At 39.0% G+C, this 25985-nt stretch overlaps 1 protein-coding gene across 14 annotated transcripts in view; it reads left to right on the plus strand.

Annotated features, from left to right (window-relative positions):
- INPP4A (inositol polyphosphate-4-phosphatase type I A) overlaps positions 1-25689 on the plus strand; it is a 131070-nt gene extending 105381 nt beyond the window's left edge. For all 14 annotated transcript variants that reach the window (XM_056329885.1, XM_056329884.1, XM_056329886.1 and 11 more), the window contains 8 exons: positions 2785-2957; positions 4414-4537; positions 5372-5498; positions 7781-7921; positions 9273-9370; positions 12739-12851; positions 13186-13340; positions 22574-25689. In XM_056329885.1, coding sequence (XP_056185860.1) covers positions 2785-2957; positions 4414-4537; positions 5372-5498; positions 7781-7921; positions 9273-9370; positions 12739-12851; positions 13186-13340; positions 22574-22706 — 1064 coding nt within the window. In that variant the 3' untranslated portion in view covers positions 22707-25689. The remainder of the gene's footprint in view (positions 1-2784; positions 2958-4413; positions 4538-5371; positions 5499-7780; positions 7922-9272; positions 9371-12738; positions 12852-13185; positions 13341-22573) is intronic.
- The last annotated feature ends 296 nt before the right edge of the window (positions 25690-25985 follow it).

A 25985-nucleotide genomic window follows, 5' to 3' on the forward strand; every position in this document is an offset into this window, starting at 1 on the left:
AAAGTATGACTTTGGTCAGCAGCAGTCATAAGAAGAATATCAGAGACTTACAGGGCCAAGTCTGCCCCTTATTTATGACCCAGATTTCAGTTGCAGCTGTCTGAGTGGAGACTGCAGGATTTGCCTCTTGATGTACAATATAAAGCACCTGAACAAATGACTGGCATCCTGCTGATTTGAACAATGCCGGTTTTCAAATGGAATAACTTTTAACATGAACTAGAAGCCTCTGATTAAAAAGCAGGATTTCTGTCCCAGACATACCAACAGCTAGCTTGGACTAGGTCTCTGGCTGTTGTAAATCTGTAACAACTTGTTGCATCTCCATTGTTTCAGGCCCTAAACCAAATCATCCTACCTGTGGATGTGCCCAGTGGAGTCTAAAATAAGTTTAAAATGTTCTGATCATCTCATAGAACATAACAGCAGAGCTCAAAGTAGTTTTCATATTAAAATTGGTGCCTCATGGTGTTTGAAGGTGCCATTTGATAGAAAATATACTTTCAGTAACAAAGTTCTGTTAGGAAAATTAGTGAGGGGAAGACAGAAGAACAGGAAAATCCAGGTGAAAATTGAACATTTAGAGACCTTTCACATTTATTTAAATGCTGCCAGTGTAATGTTAGGGTAATCAAACCGATTTGAGCCTGGGAGTGCAATTCCTTTTATTCCTGTTTACGGTTAATAGCAACTACCATTGACTAAAAAAATGAAAAGAATGTAGGTGACACCTCTGTGAAGTAGGTAGCAAAAAGCATTTATAATTTTGCAGGCTGACAAGGGTTTGTTTTTTCATGGCCAAAATTTTAAACCAAGAGAAGACACAGCACAGCAGATTTTTGCTCATTACCCTGGATGAGCCACTGCATTACTTGTGAATGTTGGGAGGAAAAAAGCATCTAACAATTGCTATATCTTCAGGCAAGCTGGTATACCACCAGTCTACTTTGTGATTACCCCAGCTAAACATATCTTTCAAATGAAGTGCTGCCAGATACACTAAAGTTCTATATCTCCACTGATTTAATAACTATATATAAGTATTTATATCCAGGCAATGAGATGATGATGATGTGCTGGCAGATCTTTTCAGTTCTTTTTTTCATTCTCATTTGTTTATGGAAAAGCTCTTAAATGGGGTAAGAGAGATACTGTTAGTATCATCTGTGTTTTGCGTTTTAAGCCTTTTAAGCTTTTCACAGGACCATGTTATGGCATCTGATTTATTTTGAGAGAAAATACTTAATAGAATATAAAAGCCATGCTGTAATACCTTGGCTGGTCTTTTGATGTTTCCTGCTTTCTTTTTTATGCCAATGGAACAGAGCCAAAGAACTTCCCCTTTATGTAGTTTATTAGGTTATCTATCTACCACATAGAACAAAAGCAAAAAGGATAGTTCCGTTAATCTTGTCAGTTATCTTTCTGTCAGCAGACTTCCAAAGTTCCCTTCTTTGGCCCGTTATCAAAGAAACATTTATTACCACTAGTTCGTAGCCCTGCCTTTGAGTCAAGATCCCAAACAACTTCCTTTCAGGGGCTTGAAGTGCCCCATTCATGCAGGTTCTGATCTGTACGTTGCCTTGTTCCTATAGCCAACTAGGCTGGGGGTTGTGTGTGTTCTGTTTGTGAGCTCCAGTGCTTTTTAAAAATAAAACACATTGTCCTTCCCTTTAAGAAGTGAAGTGTTCTTCTGTTTCAACCTTGTATTAAGGAGGGCAAAACCAAGGCACTACTGTATTTTCATTTTATATTGCTATACCAAAATCTGTTCTCTCTGCATCTGAAAAATTTTTCGTACAGTTATGGAAATGGGTTTTTTAAAATTGGTGGTTGATTAAGATGAAAGATAAAGGAAGGAAGGAAAAGAAGCTGAGCTTGTGGAGCATTTTAAAGCAGAGCAATCTTCTAGGGAGAAGGAATGGCATGATGTTTGAGGTACTAAAGTAGAACTTGGGCAACCCAGTTTCATTTCTGCGCTTCCTGTATAGGACCTTGAACAGAGTCCCTCTGGGACATATCTCGTGTATTTCAGTGGAAGTCAAGCTCCAAACTACTTCCAAGGATCTGGCTAACTCCTGTCTAAATCACTATACTTTGTGTTTCTTGCTAGCTAGCTCTAAGCCTTCAAAGTCACTCAGCAAACAGAGGACACTTAAAGAGTACCTACATTAATTTTTCACCTCTCTGCCTTATTATTTCTATGCTTCAAATGTGAGATAGGCATTGTCTTACCTCACTGAGGTACAAGGATCAATAAGATGGCAAGGTGGTTGAATTATATACCAGTGAGTCCACAAAAGATTCAAAGGCAAGATACTTGGGAGGAATCTCATTGACAGAAATGGCTAAGCAGATGTTCTCTATTTCTGTTATATGGTGGACTCCATACTGTCTGTCCATGTATGCACTGTGAAAGGGTGTGTTTGAACATGCACACGCAGTCACATACACTTGTGTATATAGATACTCATGCTTCTGTTATGCTTTCCAAGTCAGCTATTGTATAGCCTGTTCTCTGGGCACAAATCTGGAAGCTGTTACACAGCTGGGAAAGTCATAACAGCCTTACAGAGTAAAGTTCTCCGTATTTTCCTCATGGACAACTACTCTGAAGGTTACTTAATTAATAACAAGCAGGATTAACCAGCCAGCCAAAATAAAACGAGCCCTAAATGTAAATTATCAACAGCTTTGACTTGCAACAGAAAGTTTCTTCTTAATGCCTGTTTGTTTGTTTCAGATAAAGTACTTACAGCACTGCTATTTCTTTCTTTTAACCAGGCGAATGGAGTGAAGCTCTTTATCCCTTGCTGACGACACTCACAGACTGTGTAGCCATGATGAGTGACAAGGCAAAGAAAGCCATGGTCTTTTTGTTAATGCAGGACAGCGCCCCAACAATAGGGCTCTGCCTGAGCCTTCAGTATCGCAGGGATGTTGTCTTCTGCCAAACTGTAAGCAAGCAAATATGCATGATTTGATTGCACTTCAACACGTGGTTGGGTTTACGTGAAACATGAAAGATTACTGTTTTCAGAATTTTTCAGATCTGTTCTACTCTTGTACACTCTACACTGTGATCTCCTTTCATAGGCTGTGCTGTCCTGTCCTTACTGGTAACGTACATGCATTTGACAATATATAACTTCAGTGTCCCCTTGGCTATACATTCAGTATTTTTAAAAAATTATTCCAGAACTAGTGAAAATATACTGCTGTCTACGGAAACAACCTTTTGCCTTCTAATGCCACCAAACTAAAACAAAAAGTAAGATGTGAAGGGGGGGGGGGAAGGGAGGAGGAGAAAGCCCATGAGCAGAAAGTGTACTCCTTCAGTTACCTTTTGCTTTCTGCATCAAGAAAACCAACAAGACCTGTGATACCTAAGGAGAGACATCCAGCTGCAGGGAGAGAAATGCGTGCTTTTTTTTTCTCCTAGAAGTTCTCTTTCTGGGCCTGCCTGAGGCCTCTTGTGTCAGCCACTGACTAGCAAGTTGTCTGCATTAAAAAAACTTCCACATTTCTTCTCTAGTGTGTCTGCTTCCCTGCGAAACCAGTATCTCGTTCATTTATTCCAAACAGCTTATCTCTTGGACAATGTTTGGTAGAGCTGTTGTCCCAAAATGTAGTATCTCATAGAGATAAATTCAGGATTTTTTTTCCTATACAAAACCCACTTCATATTGCAGATAGTTTTTAAACTCAATGCTTTGAATATGTTGAATATGTTTGAATATGCTTACGCATCATAAACAGAACTTTATTCCCTTCTGTTTAATTCTGTAACAATGTCATACACCCATGTACATAGCATATGGCAATCACCTGGGAAATTCCTTTATTGACAGAGTGAGTTAAGACTAGCATTGATCTTAGATCTTAGAACTAGGTCTTCAGGATCTTGTCCTGAGTATTTTGAAACACTGGAGCCTGAATCTTTACATAATGCAAACAGATACTGCATTTTTAAGCTTTCTTCAAATGTCTGATTTCTTTAAAAAAACCAACACGTTTATTCATACTAGCAAAATTAATGGCCTGGGACTAGCAGTGTTGCTTTTACATCTTTAACTAAAATAATTCTCCAAGGAAACTCTTGTAATTTGTAACTTGAAGACCCTAATACAAGCGATTGTATCCAGAAAACAAATAGATGTGAGGTCAACAGCAGTCCCATTTTGGGAGATCTTATGAGATGAAGGCAATGTGCCCTAAACCTGATTTTATTAATGTTTTGGGTTTTTGTTGGTTGGTTGTCTCTCTTCAGCTGCAAGGAAAAGAAGAGTGATGTTTAAGGGAAAAGCATATCTGTCTGAGATTTTATGGCACCTCTTATATTGTTTCTGCTTGGGGCTGAAGAGTCTTTTTTGTCTTGAATCATTTCACTCTTGTCTGTTTTCTCTCCCACAGCTGACAGCTCTCATTTGTGGTTTCATTATCAAGCTGAGGAACTGCCTGCATGATGATGGATTTCTAAGACAACTCTACACTATTGGGTTGCTTGCACAGTTTGAGAGCCTGCTGAGCACTTATGGTAAAGGCACAGGGCAAGTGGGTGGTATTAGCTATTGAGTCAGCAAATTCTGCATTAAATTGATTACAGCAGAATCTGAGTGTTTGGGACAATTTGCATCTCGCCTACAAAATGATTGTGAAAACTGAAATGCAAAACCAGATTATGTCCAGAGTACAACTCTGATTTTTTTCAGATTTAATTGAATTGCTTCTAAAAGATAAAGTGTACTTGCCTTATAATATAATGTCAAAGGTTTTAAATACCCCAAAACATCTAATAGTGATCTTTTTTTTCAGAAAAGAAATGGATTAAAATACTGGTAAGCTGGGAGAAACTGTGCCCCAAATGTGCTTTTTTTAATTGTCTTGACCTACTGTAATCCTGCAGTACAAAGTGAGATTGAAGAGAGGATACAGAAAGGGAAAGTACATCACTCAGAAGTGTTTCACTCATGTCTGAACAGCCATCTGGATGCCAGTTAAGGGAATGCTTTACTGAACAAATCTGGAATACTCTGTAACTTTTCCAACACAAAGGATATCATGGCTGTTACAGTGCTGAGAAATACTTACTAGCATCGCCTAAACTGGAAAATCAGCATATCATCTACTTGAAGAATGGTAGTCTGAACAATGCTAGATAATTACTGTTTTCTAAACATGCCAAACTCATAAAGTCAGTCATGACATTGTACGCGGTCTGTAGCCAAGGTGAAGGCCTGGGCTCCAGAGCCTCTTCATCCATAGAACTTCTTTATGAAAGTGATGACGTACAGTCATCATCAAATTGATAACGAGGAGTTGTACATAACAAAGAATGATTATGATTCTCTTTGTTTCCTCCTTGATTTAGGTGAGGAGCTGGCAATGCTAGAGGACATGAGTTTGGGAATCATGGACTTGAGGAATGTAACCTTTAAAGTAACTCAGGCCACATCAAATACATCTACTGACATGCTGCCAGTCATCACTGGAAATCGGTAAAAAGAAGTGGGGGGGAGGGATCAGGAAGTGGAGTGGGACTGCAGATGGGAGAAGCAGTGATACTGCACTTGAAATTAATTATGTGCTTTTGTACTGTGCTGTTTTTCTCATCAGAACTTGAAAGAAATACTTTGAAGTGGACTTAACTCATTTTCCCTGATGTTTCATTTTACAGAGAGGATATATAGCAAGGCTCAAACCATGGCAGTATTGTTTTGTGAATAAATATCATCTTGACCAAGCCTTCCATAATCATAAGCCAGAAGTATTCAATCTTTTCTTAAGCACTTGTGCTGGCTTTGAATTTCAGGCTGACTTCTGAGGCTGATCTTGTTGACTCAGTTCACTGCTGTTGGTCAGTGGGTCACTGCTTTACTGTGTGTCACTGGCTGCCGTTAGCACCGTGGGGCACAGAGCACGTATCAAGCAGTTGGTTGGCTGCTGCTGAGGAGAAGCCATTTTAGCATCAGTTTCCAAACCATCAGGGCCAAACTGGCTTTAACGTATGGATGCTTGTGATATAGCAGACTGCTGCTCATTTTGGCCACTTGTCTGAAAAAGAAGTATTTTCAAGTTTGAGCTTAACAGCATTTTTTGTTTTGGAAGTCTGAAGTAACAAACATTCGCATCCTCACATAAAATGGAGTGGGAGTGATCTGTTACAGCTTTATTATGATGAGAAGCATTTAGAACAGTCACACTTCAGTTTGAATGTTGCAGCCTGCTTATGAGCTGGTCTTGCACTGGTTTCTGATGTGGGGCTGATGGGCCCCTGCGATAGTTTTTGCCCAGAGAGAGCCAGTTCACAGATGGGGATGAAGCTGTGGAAGGACAGAGGCCTCATGAAAGCTGATGTTTTTCTGTTTCTGTATTTCAGAGTCTTTAGCATCTTTTAGTTTCAAATCTGCTTTCTGGAGGAAATAAAGTTTGTTCAGTTACAGTGTGATGTACCAAGCTCCACTGGAGCTTTGCCCAGCTTCATCCACATCTGAAAAAGAGTTAGAATTCTCAAAGATAAAAACATTTAGAGGAACTTTTTTAAGATTCATGTGCAGCTGAAGGAGGTCTGCAGTACAATTACGTATGTTGTGGAAAGAGCTGAAACTGGTGGAAATGGCCAGCTGGCAGAAAATTCCTTTCAAAGAAAATCTTTAGTTGAAACTTGCCGTCAGCTGTAGGTCACTAGTAGCAGGAATCCAGTCTTCATTGGTTTCATGTCTGCTGGTGCTGTATGTTATTTTTCTATCTAGATTTTACTCAAGAAAGAGAAGAAAGAAATCATGCATATTTATAATGGTGCAAACTATTGGAAGCTTTACATTTAGATGTGAAAATAGGGGGTTTTGCTTTGAGATATAGCATAGGATTTGTGTGTCCATCCAGTGTAAATGTGGGACAGACCAGTTTGGATTACCTTATTATATATTTCTCAGAGCTGTTTTGCTATACTTGAGAATATATGCTGTACTTGAGAGTTCTGTGCTGTAAAGACTTGGATGTAACACCAAGGTGTTGCTACTGATAGGTTAACACAAAGCACACAAACCACAGTAGCTTGTATCTTAGCAGTTCCAGCATAGGGTAATATGACACACCTTAGTCTGAACTGATGTTATGGGGTAAGATAAGCTGCATTATCTCACATTTGCCATGAGAGAAAACATACGCAGGGCTCTTTGCTGCAGCTCAGCTAACCCAAGGTAACCTGTTGTGCTGCGGGAACAGCTTGTAGGTCTGAATCATAAGTTTCTGTGTCAGTGCTTTTGTTAGCTCCTCCTTCACTTTATGCTTGGGTTGCTACTATCATTGCCTCTATCTTTCTGCTCAGAAATACTAGTATTATTTACTGTATCAAAAAAATGCATCCTTTTATGTATGTGCATCATCACTAGCCTTTATCACTTTAAAATGAAATACACCTTACTCTTGATGAGACGGGCACATGCCAAAACTTTGCTTTTTCCCAAGTTGTACAAAAGCTGCAGTATTAATGAGCAGAACAAACCCAGCTTTTGTCAGGCGGTTGGCAGATTTGGTTGAAATTCCATGAGGATGTAAAATCAGCATTACAGGTTGCTGCAGGTTTGGTTTTGAACTGGAATAGCTTTTCTGATTAGGAGCAAGCTGTGACAGTTCCTTAAAGTCCTCAGTTTTGACTGATCCCTACTTTTTAATAGTCGTATTATGTTCTATATGGTAACCCTCTTTACATAAATAAGATGTTCTCGGAATGTAGCTTTTTGATCTTTATGTCTAATAGCTGTTTATTTATTTGCAGTGATGGATTTAATGTGAGGATCCCTTTGCCAAGCGCCTTGTTTGATTTGTTGCCGCGAGAGATTCAAAGTGGCATGTTACTGAGGGTTCAGCCTGTTCTTTTCAATGTGGGAATCAATGAGCAGCAAACCCTAGCAGAGAAGTACGTATTCGGTTGTGCAAGCTCCACCATAATGGCAGTTCAGCAGTCTCCTGTTCTGATGGAAATACGTCTCTATGGAGTTGCACTGTTGCATTACTAACAGTGATTCAGTTCTTCCAATATGCAAACAAGGGAATACTAAAGCTCTCAAATGCAAAACAAACAAAAGGAGGCCCTTTATATGGCACATAGCTGTGAAGCTCCTTACCTCCTGTGTTTGAGTCTAGAGCATGTTTATGGGGTTCAGAAGTGAATTTACAGAAGAAGAAATCTATCATGGGCTATTTAACACAGAGGTGCTGCTTGTGACTCAGGACCTCTGTGAGCAACATCACTGGAGGCTGAGAGATCATTCTGAGTGTTGCTGTGTATATGCCCTCGATTTTGCACTCTCACCTATACTCCATCTTCTGGCGACTGTCAAAACCCAGGATAATGGGCTAGATGGAGTTTTGTTTTAACGTATCTTTGCAGTACTTATGTAATGCAACACTGTTCTTGTAAAGCTGAAGAATATAATTATTTTATTATACTTACTAGGGAAACTTCAGTTTTGGAAGAGCCACCAGAGCTTTCCTCTGTTAGGGCTATATCCTGTAAAGAATACATGACAGAGCACAGCTCTGATGGAGAACGCCAGTCAAGTCAGGCACATGCGTGTTGTGACAGCAACCTTTAGTACCAGGGTGGAGTGTGCAGTATGGTGGTGACGGGCAACTAGAAAAAGTCTAACAAAAGCTTTCCAGCAGTTACTGTTGTCCTCTGCTGCCTGTGAAGGGAACCCAAAGTGACTAGCATAGTTATGGATGTCAGCACTGTATGTGTGTTATCCATGTATGTAGATGCAGTTAGGCGAGATGAATCATGGCATTGTTGACAATATTTATTACATTCATGGTTTATTACTCCTAGATCCATATCTCTTATTTACATATCTGAAGCAAAAGTTCTCAATCTTATCTGCTGATATTATGGTTATTATTAGCTTATGAACTAAACTAGTGAATTCATTATTAAAAATTTGAATTTTGGCAAAATGATTGACAAGATGGGTATTTAATATTGAAAGAGAGACACAAAAGCCAAAGAATTTTAAATACTATTTTCTACAAGATTTTTCTTTCACCTTCTTTCCCACTTTCCCCCTCACGCTTGTTTATTTTCTTTTTCTGTAGTGAATCACTACAACATTTCTCTGTTACACTTTACTCTGCATTTGAATTGTTAGGAATTTCACGGGCTGACTCTTCAGATTGTTTTCTGGTAGTCATATTGCCAAGTGCAGTTTTTTCACAGAAGAGGAGAAACCTTCTGCCTTGGGCTTAACTGTTCCCTTCTTCACTTTTTAAAGGTTTGGAGACACCTCACTGCAAGAAGTGATTAACATGGAAAGCTTAGTACGGTTGAATTCGTATTTTGAGCAGTTCAAGGAAGTTTTGCCTGATGATTGTAAGTATTTGGTAATTAATTAATGGCAAATTTGATTGAACAGCACAATTCAGGCTGATTTTGTCATTTGCTTGCTTCATGATAGTTGTTTAAATGTTGATGGTACACCAGCATTAGTAACCTCCAAGGAATTATGCAAGTCTATTTTAATACTTTGGTACTATGTAGAGCAGATTAAAGAGGTTTAAAGGTCAGCCTGATTTTTTAATTTACATGTACTTTACATCACTTTCTAAGTGGTGTATGTAATGCAGCCAAGCAGTTAGAGTGCCATGATGGGAAGGTGTAAAAATGACAGGTTATAGCAGCAGCACTTTTATGTGCAGTTTTTGGTCATGTTCTCTGTACTTACAATAACCTGCACAAAGAGCAACTACCAGTTTTTAGGAACTTAAATCACTTTCCCTCTGCTTATCCTTTGGCACTTTCCTATAATTGTTGCATCTGCAGGCAGCAACAGAGAAGTGTCGCACCTCAAAGAGAGACAGTAGCTATGACCTTGAATTTTACTTGTTACATAGGAAAATTTCTTGCTTGCTACTGTTTTTTTGGGAGGCAGTGGCATAAATGCTATTTACATGTGACCACAACAATGGTGAAAATTCATGGATTTATTATTAATAGTATCAAATCTTTTGTAAGCTAATTTAATGGGTCCCACGGTTGCAGTTTTATTGCAGAAATACAAATGCAGCAACATGCAACAGTATAGTAAGAATTCATCCGGTTAAAGTACGTTATTATACTTTCAGTTACCCTGGGGTTTTTTTGATGCAGATGAGAGCAGAAGCTGTTTCTGTCTTCCATGCATTCATAATCCTGCATAATTAATTCTCTGAAATTTTAGCTGCAAAATTTTGATTTTTTATTATATAGTAGTCTAGCATCAGACTTTCTTGTAAAGTCCAAAAGTTAATCAATTTAAAGTGACTTTTGATCTGGTTTTCTCCGTATTACTTCATGTCTCTGTCTAGTCTTCAATAATAATAGTTCCCATAAAGCTTCTTCCTCTCCTTGATTTTTCTTGCTTTTTTTTGCCTTCAGTCTTTTCCCTCATTCCCAAACCTCTTATGTTGATACAATCATCTTTTAGCTTTTGCTGTTTTTTCCTGAAACTTTTTTTATCCTGCAGTCTGTTTTCTGCCCTGTCATTTGTTCCTTTTCATGTTTTTTGAACTCTGAACTTTATACTTATTCTCTTCTATTTTTAAAGACTCGTGGCATGACCTTGAGTTTCTCATTTACTAGTAACACACCTTATACCAGTTTCTCTTCAAGTAATTTGAAGTTCTGATAAGGCTGGCGTGCAGTTTTGGACAGGTGGCATTAACGTGCACCTTAACAGTGAAAGAAAACAAAACAGTCTTGTGTCCACCTGCCTTTTCTTCCTTACTCTGGTTACTTGTCATTACATTGTTTCCTGCTACAGGAAACGAATACCACAAAGGGGGGAAATCTGCCCACTGCCAAAACACCCTTCTCCTTCACAGTTTGTCCTGGGTATATGCAGACATGTTGTACCTAGTTTTGCAATGCAGCTTGGACAAATGGTCTGTGGTTATTAAGATTAAGCAAAAGTTTTTTTTAGAAGTGTGAAAAAAATATTGCAGGTGTGTTAGAGATGCTCTGTGAAAAGCTGAGACTGTACGGACAAACCTGGGACTGTGCTTGTCATAAGGGAAGTCTGAGGGTGTTTTTTACCTTCACTGTGGTGATATTTAGGATGTATAAAGTGAAATATACTTTCGCATAAATGCATGTCAAGAGAGAATGGTATTTTACATTTAACTGTAAAACAGGTGGTTATTGTACCCAGTACAGGGGGATAGCCCTAGCCCTGCTGGCCACACCGTTTCAGATAGATGCCAGGACGCTGTTGGCCTTGTTGGCCACCTGGGCACACTGCTGGCTCATGTCCAGCCGGCTGCTGACCAGCACCCCCAGGCCCTTTCCCACCAGGCACTTCCCAGCCCCCCTTCCCCAAGCCTGTAGCGCTGCGTGGGGCTGCTGTGACCCAAGGGCAGGACCCGGCACTTGGCCATGTTGAACCTCACACAGTTGGCCTTGACCCATCGATCCAGCCTGTCCAGATCCCTCTGCAGAGCCTGCCTGCCCTCCAGCAGATCAACACTCCTGCCCAGCCTGGTGTCACCTGCCAGCTTACTGAGGGTGCCCTTGATCCCCTCGTCCAGATCATTGATAAAGGTATTAAACAGGATTAAACTGCCCCCAGTACTCAGCCCTGGGGAACACCACTGGTAACTGGCCAACTGGGTTTAACTCCATTCACCACCACTCTTTGGGCCCAGCCATCCAGCCAGTTTTTTACCTAGTGAAGAGTAGCTCATCCAAGCCCTGAGCGGCCAGTTTCTCCAGGAGAATGCTGTGGGAAACAGTGTCAAAGGCTTGACTGAAGTCCAGGTAAACAACATCCACAGCCTTTCCCTCATCCATGAAGCAGGTCACCTTGTCACAGAATGAGATCACATTAGTCTAACATACTATTTGCTGTGAGAAGATATGTGGTCCAAAAATAAAACTCCGTAATCAGCCATGTGGGGGTCTTTTTGTCACATTTGTTAACAGTGTATACCTCCTTATTTATCGAGTCACAGCTTTAGTTGGTGTCCTCTGCAGTTACCCCTTCAAAAAAACAAACAAAAAACCCACACAACCAAAAAACCCACCTATTTAATACTGCTCATTGATTGTATTGAGTATATTGCTACATATTTAAGAGTTGATGTTTAACATACTGAACACATAAGACTACTGAAAGCACTCTGAAATACTGAAAAATGTCAACTGATTTATTTCTACTTAGTGAAATATTAATAAACACACCATGGCAATGCGGTGTCCTGTTGGAGAAAGTGTTTCTTGTAATTTAAAACTGGCCAGCGTGCAAATTTAAAATTGAAAATGTGAGCAGAAAATAAAATATCTTCAGTGTTTCTGTGGAGACATGCATGATATCCTGTAGCCTCTGAGGAGTGATAATACAGGCAGTTACATGTTTATATACAGTTCCGAACAGTGTGTGAAAGCAAGTGTACCTGTGACACACAAACCAAGATACAATACCAACCTTGCTCCCTTTGTTCACTGTTATTCTATTGCTATCAGATTCTGAGCACCTGAAGTTTTAAATAACCTGAATGTGTATTTCTAGTTGAGTTTAATTAAACTTGAATTCATTTTGGTGGTGGTACCAAGTAATCAAGAGTTGGATTAATTGTTCTAAGCTTTGATAGTTTCAAGAAAACACACTTGTGTTTGCAGCAGGCATATAGGAACACTTTCCAGTAACTTCGTAAAAGTGTTGAAACCAGATAAATAAGTGGAGTTTGGGTTTTTTTGATTTACAGGTCTACCTCGATCTCGTAGTCAGACGTGCCTGCCTGAACTGTTAAGATTTCTGGGACAAAATGTACATGCAAGGAAAAATAAGAATGTTGATATCCTTTGGCAAGCTGCTGAGGTATTTATTAATTTAAGCATCTCTGCATAGTTCAGCTGATTTTTTATATTTTTGATATTCTGATATGTTTGAATTTCTTCATTTGCTGGCATATAGCTTGGAAATGCTGCCGGGTTAAAATTCCTCTAGAATGAGGCATGGGGAGATAAAATGTATTTTCCACATCAGTATTTTCCCTGCAGCTCATGCAATGAAGTTCTGCTCTCTCAAAGATGACTTTTGGCATCAGAGTCCTACCTAACATTTGTGTGTCTCTAAGGAGAAGTACAGGTGTATGCTCTGACAGAAGTTTATGCATGAGGAAAGCATGATGAATTGTATATCCCATTTCTAGATATGCCGCAGGCTAAATGGTGTTCGATTTACAAGCTGTAAAAGTGCGAAGGATAGGACTGCTATGTCGGTCACCCTAGAGCAGTGTTTGATCCTACAGCATGAACATGGAATGGCTCCACAGGTCTTCACCCAGGCTCTGGAGTGTATGAGGAGGTAAGAGTTTGACTGTGTCACTTATTCCTAAATGAGGAACCATGCAAACTGAGGAGGAGCAGTGGTCTCTGTTTCTATCAAAAAGAAGTAAAAAGTAAAATAAAGTCAGAAAACCACAAAACTGACTGGTAGATTTCATCCGTCCCTTGCGTGTATTAGCGAGTTGTATGCTGAAGCTGGTTGTTACCAGATTTGCAACAGATCAGGCTTTAGGTTTCAGTAGTGAACCTGGAGTTTTCAGAGAAGCACGTGGAAACGTGGGTTTTGATTAACGCTGAGCTTACCGAAGAGGAAACTGGTGCTTCTTTGAAAGCTGTTTAATAATGAGGTTACCTGAACTGTCACGTCACTGGGCTTTTTAGTTCTAGATCAGGCAGATTTCACAGGGATGACCTATGTTTTGATCCTGGAAACACAGACACCTGCAGTTTGCACTGGTTTGCCACATGTATTCTTTAGCAGTGAAACACTGCTCACTGGGTGAAATGTCAGTATGAGTGTTTCACAATACAGCAACCAAATTTCATCACGTGTCAGTGTGCTGTTGTCATATCAGTATAATGATGTTCTGTATTCTGAAGCAGCAGAGATGTTTGCAGAATTAAATACTGTACTAAAAAAAAAGGAAAAAAAAAAAGAAAATCTGTTTACTGTTGTTCAATGCCTTGTTTCAAGCACTGCTGGAAAACTCCGTAAGTCACATACCAAAAGAAAGGATAAGAAATCTAGCTTTAGTCTTTATCAATGTAGTTCAACAATGCTGTTCAGTCCTGTTTTTCAACATTCACTCTTACTGAATGTACTGTACTGTGTGTCTTCTCACCAAATTCTCTAGAGTGTTCAATTCTCTTATCCTTTCTGTATGTTTTTGCTGTTTGACCCTTTCTTACTCTTCAGTTACCTAGACGAAAATGCCTCTCATAATAACACTTACAGCCTCTTACACTAACAATTTGGGTTTTATATCTACATCTAATTGGATGTCACTGGACATTTTTAATTTTCCCTTTTTTGCAGCACTTCTTGCAGCATTGTTACAGAGTTAGTACAGTACATGAAAACTACATTCAGAGACTAATTAAACCTTGATATTAGAAACAAAACTTGAAACAGCTTTGTGAGGGAGAAGTTACTAACATGAAGTGGAGCTAAGTGGCTGTCAGATACCTTTAATTAAATTATGCATCTTGTCAACTTGGACATCTGAAAGAAAAAAAGACTTTGTTGCACAGTTGTTTATTTAGTGGGAATAAACACTGAACAATACAAGGTATCTTGTTAATTTCTTTAAATCTGTTGTGGTTTTTTAATGCAGTTGTGAACACAGTAGAGACAGAGGTTAATAACAACATTGTTTTGCACCTTCAGACTGTCAATTTAATATAACACAAGATCAGATAAAATATTGACCCAAGAAACACAATGCTTTATGTTGACCTACACAGTGATATTGAAAGAGGGCCAATTTAATCAAAACCTTTAGGTCGTGTGTTCTAGCAACATCAGGGACTTGCTGCGACAGTGAAAGACGTGACTTTCTCTTCTGTTAAGTCTTTGACTAAGAGAGGCTGTGCAGAACAAATACTGACTAGTCCTGAAGGAATACTAAGATTAGACCATTCTTCAAGCCCATCAATCTTTCTTCTTCCCATCTCATTGCTCTTTGTGTTTTTAAAACTATTTGCCAATTCTGCTCAGGAGCAATGGCACAGAATTAACAAAGCTTAACGAGAGAGAGGATTATGGAGCAGGTATGTGTGAGTCCAACTCCACCCAAACCCATTTCAGCCTGGACAGGATGACCTGACATAGATGGACAGACAGAGGAAGTGAAAGAGTAACAAATTACTTCCAGGGCATTCAGAAAACTTGCTTTTTCTTTTAACCTGGTTCTTTTATTTGTGTAACTGTTCTGGAAGAGGAAGGCTTGGTTCAGTTGGGGCAGCAGGAAGGATGGGAAGAAGTATTAAGTTGTCAGACTCAAAGTATTTAATCTGTACTGGAAAATTTCCGGAGAAGAAAAGTATTATTGCTTACACTGTTCTTGAAAAATTAAGAAAGCACCTTCTTCTTTCATGTGATGTTGGTCTCCAGAGGTGTTAGTTCCCACTCACTTATCCTCAGGGACTTCCTTTCCTTCCTAGTCTTGTGATGATTATGTATCCGTGACAATTATGTTCAGTGAGCATGGACATCAAGGAGAGAACATTTAGTGGTCATTGTAGGTTCTTGTAGAAATTCACAGATAGAAGTTTGTGGCTTTCACCTTAGAAACAAATTCCCTATTAGAGTAAAATCACTTTTCTGTAAATAAGTCACAGCTTTTCCAGTCCCAAATCAAATATATAGTAATTCACAGCCTACAAATAGTAAAATCATGATGGTCTGTCTGGAAGTCCAAGTTACAGCAGAAATGAGTACCTGGCCAGTAAAGGCAGCTCAAGAGTCAAAGTCCAACTGGATCACATAGCCTCTTCCATCTGCAGCAGTGCCAAGTCTCCCCACTAGACCTGTGACTCCTTGCCCTCCCTCCCCCTGCCAGATTGCTGTCTTACCAGATACCACCAGTGGAGCTGTCTGTGTGAATATGCTCTAATCCAGTTACAGTCAAAATCAGCCTGAGCAGCAAAATCTTCTGCACCTTTCAGGTAGCCCAGCTCATTTTTGTTAGACCGATTCAGAAGTTGTGACACAAGCAGTTCAGCCAACAGAGAAGAGCTGTTGAAAACCAGCTGGAAACAGGGCGAGGGAAATGATCTCTTCTAGCTGCCATGGTGCTGGCTAAAAAGACTACATAATAAAGCCCTGACAGTCATGTTTGGATGTGACCACCCACTGCAATAAAACGACCATGATAAAAAGCTTGGTTGGATTTCTTCACTGGTTGACCTGCTTTAAGAAAAAAATTGTGGTGAGTTGACCTTGGCCACCTGCCAGATGCCCACCCAGCTGCTCTCCCCCACTCCTTAACAGGACAAGGGGAGAAAATATGATGAAAAAGCTCGTGGGTTGAGATAAAGACAGGGAGTTAGTGTTACAGGCAAAATAGTCTTGACTTAAGACTTTACCACCAATAGATTTGGATGGTAAGAGCAAAGACAAAAATTAAAACACCTTCCCTCCACAACCCCTTGTGTCTCAGGCCCAAGTACTTCACTCCTTCATTCCCAACTCTGCCACCTCCCCACACAGAGCAGCACACAGGGGATGGGGAACAGGGGTTTGCGGTCAGTCCGTAACGGCTCCTCTCTGCTGCTCCTTCCTCCTTGCACTCTTCCTCCGCTCCAGCATGGGTCCTTCCCATGGGCTGCAGTCCTTTAGGATAAACCTGCTGCATAGGCTCTCCGTGGGCTCCAGTTTCCTCCAAGAAGTATTCACCTGCTTCACCATAGGGTCCTCCACAAGCTGCAGTGTGGATATCTGCTCTACATTAGTCATCTCCACGGCTGCAAGGGAATCCCTGCTCTAGCACCTGGGGCACCTCCTCCCCTCCTTCCCTGACTTTGGTGCTCACAGGGCTGTTTCTCACACCTTTTCCCATCACTCCTTGCTGCCATGCGGTGTTTTGCCTTTTCTTATGCACGCTTTCCCCAAGGCACTGCATCTGGGGGGCACAGCTGTGCCTGTGGTGGGTCCACCTGAGCTGGCTGGAATCAGCCATGTCCAGCACGGGGCAGCCCCCGCTGCTCCTCACAGAGATGATTCCCATACGTGAGCTGGATTAACAAGGAGTTTGCTTTGTCTCTTTACCCTGGTCCTCTCCTGGAGGTAGTCTGCTGATGAACGTTTTAATTTAAGGCACTGTACCATTTGGTACATTTGGTATTTCCAAAAGGTGACTTTTCACCCCGTGGGTGGAAGCATCTGAGTGGGCCAACAGTGACAAGGAGAGCGCTTTCCAGCTCTTGCCTCCATTCCCACTGTATGTGTCTGTGCATATGTCTTTGTGTAAAATCGAGTAGCTTGATACTAATTTTTAATGGTACAGACATGGCATGTGATGTTCATAACGTCATCTTGTCATTTTGAGCCTTTCTTCCTTCTTTCCCTCTCCCATTGTTTTACTCCCTTATCTATATCTGAAAACACTTTTCTTCCTCCAGACTATTCTGTTGAGCTTTTATCCACCACTTGCCAGTCAACATTAGTTTTCCGCTTGCTGATTCTCCTGATCACACATGCACACACACCCCTCCCCGCCGCTACAAAGCTAATTGGGTTTTATAGGCATCAGCGATTCAATCTACCCTTATCCAGTGTACGCACCAGGGGTGAAAGTGTCTTTTGATCACCAATTTGGATGTGTTGATCCAGATCAGAAATACAGTTGGTTTAGTTCCCTGCCCACCTAATTTCATTTCACTTGAAGTGTTGCCAGCATCTGAAGGATGTTTTTCTCTTTCACCACCTCTAGAGTATCTCTGATGTCTTCCAAGACATTGTCGGTTGGTTACCTGCCCTTGCTACACGATCAGCAAGGTTTCGTGTCACCTTGTGTGGGTGGAGTGAGTGCATGTGTTCTGACAGGATCAGGCTCACAGCTTGCATTTAGTTGTTGCTTTGTAAACTAAAGAGTTGACCTGCACAGGGTGTAAGAGCGATCCAAAACGAAACACCACACTACAAAGCCTTGGATTACCCGAGAGTTGCCCACCGCAGGCCTTCTGTGCTCAAAGCCATGAAGGAAGCAGGGGCGTAATGAGATGTGTGGTGGTGCAGCGTGCCTTGCCTTCACACGCATCTATTGGGGCACTTCAGAAACATGCGTTTTGGAAAGCGTATTGATACACACTGGAATTCATGTTGAAGCAGAAAAATAGGTGGGTGGCGTGGGATTTTTTGTTTAGATATTAAGAAGGTAGCTAAGAGGTTAAATTATTTCACTGCAGCCTACATGGAAGGATGTTTGAAAGGGTCAAATACTACAATGGTTATTCATGTTCAGCTTGCTTTTCAGAGGTCCACTTCTTTGCAGCATGCGGAAGCATGGCAGAGCAGCATGGGATATTATTGCTTGGTAATCTGAGAGAATGAACATGGAAAACCATTTGTGTTCAACCTACATGTGTTTATTTTCAGTAGACTACAGTACTTCTTTCTTATTTTTCTCTTTTATTCTCTTTCCCTCTCCTTATTTCTGTAATTGTGCTGATACATATTTTTGAGATGTTTTTCCACTCTTTCTTTACTTCATCTTCTGGTTTTGTTGTGCTTTCTTCCATGTTTTTTCATTTTCTTGACCACCTTGTGTTGCCATCTCTTTTTATACATTCATTTGCATGTCCATCTTCCTTTCTGTTTTATTTTCCCACCTCCCAACCTTCTTCCTTTTCACAGCATTGGAACACGGGAGGTAGTCACCCAGAAGAACTTGAGTGGCTTGGTGCCCATCCGAGATTTCAGACTAGATCCCAGCCTCCTCTACTCTATTCCTTTACTAGCTCTCAGCCCCAATTTACTGATTGTGTGGCTGTTTCTGAGCATAGCATACCTGGTGGCCAGATTACGTTGCAAGTGAAGATAAAGTTAAAATAAATAAATAAATAAAAGTGCTTGAATGTGTATTGCCACTTGGTACCTGCTGGACAAAGGAATGTGTCATAGCATTGTCTGCCAAGAATTATTATTATGCCTTACAATTTTACGTTTCTATTGTACTAAACTGTAAATATACATCAAATTATTTTATCAAAAAGAATTGTATTGAAACTTTATTGTTCTGCTTTCAGTGCTTGTAACATAGTCTGACATTGGCCTGTTACCTCGTTACGTTAGCCGGCCTGAAGATCTCTTACCAAATATAGTTTTGTGTTACTTGTTTCATGTATTCCAGAGAAAGGAACTCTTGTCTGAAAAGAATTTGTATCTTTTTGTATATTTAAGGTATATGCTAATCTTGCCTTTCATTTTTACAAGGTATGAAGGGAAAAACAAAAATGCGGGTGGGGTTTATAAGAAATTGTAAGAAATTTATTTAAAGAAAAAAACTAATTTCTACCTTCATTTCAAAGCATAATATCCAAATTACTGAACAGTTTGTAGAACTTTGTCGTGTTCCTTTCTCATGGTTAAGTATGTTCTAACAGACTAGTGTACCCAGTCAGAAAACAACTTGCAGTTTGCTGCATGCAGAATTATTTCATTCTATTTGTAGATCTGCATTTTGTAATGTATTAAAGACACAAAGAAAATGACTTGTGGTTAGGAAGAGGATGTAATCGGTGTTAGCCTGCTAATGATATGTTTCAGGTGCTCTGTTACAGAACTTATTCTGAAACAGGGTCATTATCATCCTAGAAGTTAAAGATGCTGGCCTTTAATATTTCTGGCAAAAAGAGGCAGGTATCAGTTAGCTCCTTTAGTAGGTGGGTTTGAGGTTTTCCATTGGGCTTTGTTTTAATTACACTAGACTAAATATTACTGTTATTTCCATTTTTAAGTGTTGAACAGCTTTAATAAATTATGATGCTGATAGTGACTTAGAGATAAGTGAATGACGGTAAGTTAACATTTATTTAAGTGGTGAGACTAAAGCAGCTTACCTAGTATAGTAATGCAGAATAATTGCAGATGAAATTTGCTCATCACTTATAACATCAAACTGGAGAGGCCTATTTAAACTGAAAGGTTTTGTTGATGCAGTGGTCTGGCAGAGTTTGTCAATAGCAATAGCTGATCAAGAAAACCTAACCTCATTTAATGTAATTTGCTAATTCATGAAGGGATTTACTTTGCTTGGTGCCTGAGATGACAGAAAATTAGACTTCTGAGAACTCTTTTAGTACTGTGATTTCTATTTTCTACTAACTCGCTCAAAAACCATAGGTAGCTATAGCTTTTATTATCAATGTTAATAGAATTTGAAAGCTGCTGAGAGAGGTAAGCTTAAAAAAAGAAAAAAACACAGTTAGAATAAAAATCCTAATATAATCCTAGATTTGGTGGATATTCTAACTGAAAAAAAAAAAGTATGTGGTTATATTTGTGTCTTCGTGAAATCAGACTGTACAGTACACTATCTCCTGGTATTTTTCCTCGCTATTCTTCCAATTTTGTTTTTAAAAGAAAGAAAAAAAAAAACCAAAAAAGACATACATATATATATGTGTGTGTATAATATATATGTTTAAGCATGTTTATTTTTAGTTGCAATATATTTAGGTAAATCGTTACTGCTGATGAGATTTAAAATCATGGTATGATGGTATTGAGCATATCCATGTCCTGTGCTGATTTCTAGTACCACTGTGTCTCCGTCCAAATCATCCCTTCTTTCTGATTAACACTGGTTCATTTGCTGTGGGTGCCAAAATGTACCCTTTTACAAAGCAAACGAACGTCAGGTTGGACTGTAGCCTTGTTCTTGCAATGTGATGAGTGTCCTGGGTTCAGTCTAACAAGATAGGAAAGTAACTTTACTAGCCATATCTGTGCTGAACTCCCTGAGGTTATTAATCTGTTTACATAAAGTATGAAGGCTTTGCTCATTACTATCACTAGGGTTTTGCAGTAAGACCACCCTTTTCAGCTAGACTGAAAGCCAAGGCTTTTTGAAAACAACGTAATTTTTCTTTTTTCTTAAAATTTGTTGGGGGACAAGTTTTTATTTATTTTCTTTTTTATCTTGGTCTGTGCTTCGTTCAGGCATTGGGATTTAGAATGCTGTAGTGCACGCTGCTTATTGCCTCCAGCAGAAGAAACATGGCACATGAAATGGTGTGTGAAATGCACCTTTGTCACCATCTCTGTGGCCCACCTGAGTCACAGAGGGACGTGTCCAATAAGCAGATGCAGTGGAATAAATTATGAAAATAATTACTCACTTTGGAGTAAAAATGCTTATCTGGCAATCCCAATATTTGTTAGTTAAACTGTTTTTATTAGTGCTGTGAAGTATAATTCGTGCAAATTTTTGATGAATCTATCTGACTGCAACAGCTTTCAGCAGGGGTTCTGTAAAACACGAAACAATGCCATAAAAATAGTGTCATCACGTATGACCCATTCTATAAAAGGCAGGCACAGAATCTGCTCCAGAGAGGAATTTCAAACTTACCTAAGCTGTTTCTAAAAGCAAAAAGTTACAATATTTTATGAAGTCAAACAAGGTGATACATACAGAACACAGTTACAGTCAGTTTAATTAACTTAAAATTAGAAGAACGGTGAGGTCAGTAAAAACAAGAGAGCTCTCAAACTGAACCAGAATCCAAACCCTCCTTTTGAATCAGATGACCACAGTTTACCTGGCAGATGCCGTGGCCATCTCCAAAACAGGAATAACATGACATTTCCACCATAAGATGGTGTACTGTACGGTCTGCCATGAAGTTCTGGTATTCATTGTTCAGGTTTCAGTTCTCTGTCAGGGAAAGAAAAGCCTAAGTTGATTTATGATAGATATTTAACAGATAGTGCTTCCTCTTTGTATGTATGTTTTTGGATATAATCAAAGGAACTCCGAAGTAGATTTACAAGTGTAAAGAAGCCTTATAACTGGAGTAGTTTTTTATTAGCACAGAACCTCTTTGTAATGTGGGGCAGGTGCACCAAAACATGGGGTAAAAATTACGTTCTGCACAGCTTTGTTTCATTGAGGTGATGACTGTCAACACAGCCAGTCTTTTCTGCACCCACACAAAGCTGCTATTTCATGATTAAGACTTTTTTTTAGACTATGTTGGTTTTCGAGTCAATTTATGCATGCAGAGATAACTGGAAAGTGATTATTTTTGTATCAGCTCTAATCTCTAAGTAAGTACTGATAATACTGACATACAGGGAACAAAAAAATTACTTTAAAGCTCTTATTGAGAGATCAGCAGTTTTTCTTTTTCAGCTTAATATATTGATAAATTAGCAGAACTGCTTTTAAGCAATTTCTTGGGATCCCTTGTGCAATGAAGCGGCATGTGAACTCCACAACAGTGTACCCTGAAATACATGAAACCGTCGTGAAAGAACTTTTCAGTAGATCCGCTGCTGCTTTTTAGAAATGCAAAACTAGCAATCAGACATAGCATGTGTCCATTCTGTGTGCTTCTTACTGGCATTGTATGATGAGTCATCATTTTTAATATTTGCAGTGGCAAATTAATTAAACGCTCATTAAATTTAACCAACTTTTTTTTAATGCTATAAAATAACCAGTTCATTTCATCTTAGTTTAAGTCTTTTTTTTTTTTTTTCCTTTTTACTGCTGTCATTTTTTTGTGCTTGTTTTTTTTCCCCAGTGAGGGTTGTCGGCGAGAAAATACAATGAAGAATGTTGGATGTCGCAAGTATGCATTTAATTCCCTGCAACTGAAGGCTTTCCCAAAGTATTACAGGCCTCCAGAAGGAACTTATGGAAAAGTTGAAACATAAGCTTACTATGTCCTTTAATTGCTGTTCCATTAAAACATGTGGATACACTCTAGAATAATATGATTTCGTCATCCAGAAGAGATAAATAACCTTTTTCTACGTTCCGCTAGGTTATACAGAGCATGTTACTTACAGAATTGAATCTATAGTAACAATTATTGACACCTTAGCTTGAGAATAGTGTGATGACTCTCTGCCCATTTAAATAGCCTTCACTGTATGTAAGGTGACCAGATATTGTGCTACTTAATAATTACCTATATGCAAATAGCTAGGTACCTCCTGGATGGGCAAGAACTCTAGGAACGGCATTGAGGCAGCTGTTTCACATAACATCTTTTTATACTGAGTTGACTTGAGATTGAGCTTTTCATAAACTTTTTAAAAACGAGAGTAAAACTCTAGAAGTTTTAAATAAAAAGGGATTGGATCCTAGATAGTCTAATAACTGTAGAATGCATTGTTACAATCAAGAAACAGAAGTTTAACTTTAAAAACAAAAATCAGCACAATAAAAGCCAGGAGTATAAATCGTGTTACTGTGTATAGGATGCCATCTTCATATATGAAATTAACAGTACATAAAAGGCCAGGCGTGTGAAGATCTAGTTTCTAGTTCTGTTCAAATCAAACAAAACGCCTGTCGTCTTTGGCAGATAAGGACTTGGGCACACATCTTAACTCATTTTAAAATGTGTTTCAGAAACATAATGATGCTTAATAATTAATGCCAGCAACAGTTCCCCCTGCCCTTCCCCACTATAAGGCAAGTGCAATAAGCAAGTTGCTGATGTTGCACGTGACATGTCCCTTATGTTCCATGGTATTGTATATTAATGAACACATTTTTACCCATGGCTTTTTATATCACTTCTGGATTGTAAGCATTAGTATCTGGGGGAAGTTAAGGTTTTTTTGATTCATGTTTAACATTTTTTTTTATTTTATACGTCAATACAAAAATGTTCAAAGTGCCCAGCATGTCTGTGCTCCTCCAAAATCAAAACTAGTTTTTGTTTACCTTTGCATTTTACCTGGACAGATGTTCAGAACCTGGGGGGGGGGGGGGGGGCGGGGCAGGGCGGGAGTATGACTGTTTTCAGGGTATTTCAGAGGAAAGCAGCGATGCCCTGTGTTGGTAGAAAGGAACTGCTCATGTGCTACTGCATGAGAACCACAGATGCGTTCTAGCTTATGACTAAGGCAATCAGTTTGATAGCATTTGATAAAAAATGTTCAACAGATCTCAGAAATAATCTCCCAAAGAACGCCTTTGAAGCTGAGATAACTTTTTAAAAAGCAGCTAAGCATTCATTTCCAAATTTTAACAGGATTAAGGCATCTCTAGCTAGCTTCGTTTAGCACGCTATGCCTTTTCCTTCTTGGTTTCTAAGGATGTAATTTTTAGAATAGAAAAATCTGCCCATTTATTCTTGTGAGAGTAGCAACAGCCAGGTAAGTATATGGCTGGTTTCTGATTTCTTTCTCCCTCTCACTGATGTTTGTCTGTGCTGTCACTGCTCTATCAATCAGTCATGTTCATTCTGCTCCCATGTAGGTTTGGGGGTTACAGGTCTAGCAGTTTTTGCATTTTGCTTTTTGCAGTTTAACACTGAGCAGCATGTCACAAAGCCAAGTCAGAGAGTTCTGCTGAACTGGGTTGTCACCGTTCTTTCAGTTTCTCTAGGATAACAAAACACTGAATTCTGTGCAAAATCAGTGTGTTTTAGTACCTATCCCAGGTCTGAACAGATCATCTACAGTAGAACAGTCCCTTGGAAATTTCACAAACCCTGTTTGTCAATTAATAAGTGTTGCTTTTGTTTTATTTTTTGCTAATAAGTAAACAAATATATGGTGAAAAAATTTTCAACGGGATCTCTTTAGACATGTTACTTCATTAGTTCTGCTCAACCTTCAGTCCCTGGCCCATTATTAAATGCTATATTTTATTTTTTTATAAACTATACTCTTTATATCCCTTAGTTTTTATGAGTTGATAATTTTATTTTGTATATTTCAAACATAGTTAATTATATTTTAAGTCCTGTGTTGTTACACTAAAAATCTTCCAATGTTCAGCTTCAAAAGAAAATAACAAGAGGTCTATTGTAACAATTAGCAGTGCCACTTTCGTAGACTGTGGCCAACAATCATTTGATCTACTCTAGAGCTTAGCGATCCTTTCTTTATTTTGTATACCAATGTATTCAGAAAAGGTTGCTGAATTTTGTATGTATGTGCATGTTTTTTGCTCACCTTTTTAAAGTGGTGGACTACCAGTCTCAAGTACTGCATTACTTTGTTTAAAATATTCCGATTTCAGTATGCTTACATGTGAAACATTGTTGTCCAGCTAACATTTTATATATACGCCATTGTCAGTACATGTACACCGATGGGCTTGCTTAAAGGGCGTAATGAACAGGAAGATCTCGAGCAGTTCATCAAAAAAGAAAAACTGTGAAACTTGAAATCCACATAGGATGCTTCACAAGGGTGAAGTAAGCTTTTCTGTTGCACAGGAGAGGCAAATTTAAGGATTACTGTAAAATGAAGTTCTGTCTAATGTTCTTTTTTGAGTACATTTTTTAAATTATAAAACATACAAAGGTAAAAAAAGAAAACTGTTGCCAAGTATGTTCTGTGTATGTTCTGTGAAAGTACCTACAGCACAGTTGCCTTTTGTTTCGTTTATACATGTAAAATTATTGTATAATACAACACTGTTTTGTCCCAACACGACTGTATCTGCCAAGCTTTGTGCATTGAAATATTTTTATTTATTTGGTTTTGGGCAGTATTAATATATCATAAACATATGGCTACTCTTTTATATATTCTAGTTCATCCAATCCATGTATGCTGTAAATGTGCTAGTCTTTAGGATGAAAACCAATAAAGAACTGACAAGAATAACGAATGGTGGCTTACTTTTAATATGTTTGTGGTAAATTAAAATAAAAGCTTTGGGATTCCTTGACTTGATGTGCTTTATCTGCTGGAAAATATATTAAGCTAAGTTGTGTATGGTGATATATTACAGAGATAATGCAAGTCAGGAAGTCATTACTTGTAAACCCTGCTAAAGTACAGCCGCTATTAGTTTTCTATAATTAAGTCAAGCACCAGTTTGTCCTACATGCTGTACATTCAGCAGCAACATTTAAATGAAGAAGCTGTATGAGATCTGGTTTTTTCTTACTTTTATGTACTTTTTCTACGAATGTTCTGTAAGACCATCCTGAGCTTCATTCTGTTTTTCACTCTTCCTTCCAT

This window comes from Falco biarmicus, chromosome 2 (genome assembly GCF_023638135.1).
Source record: "Falco biarmicus isolate bFalBia1 chromosome 2, bFalBia1.pri, whole genome shotgun sequence".
NCBI classification, from domain to species: domain Eukaryota; kingdom Metazoa; phylum Chordata; class Aves; order Falconiformes; family Falconidae; genus Falco; species Falco biarmicus.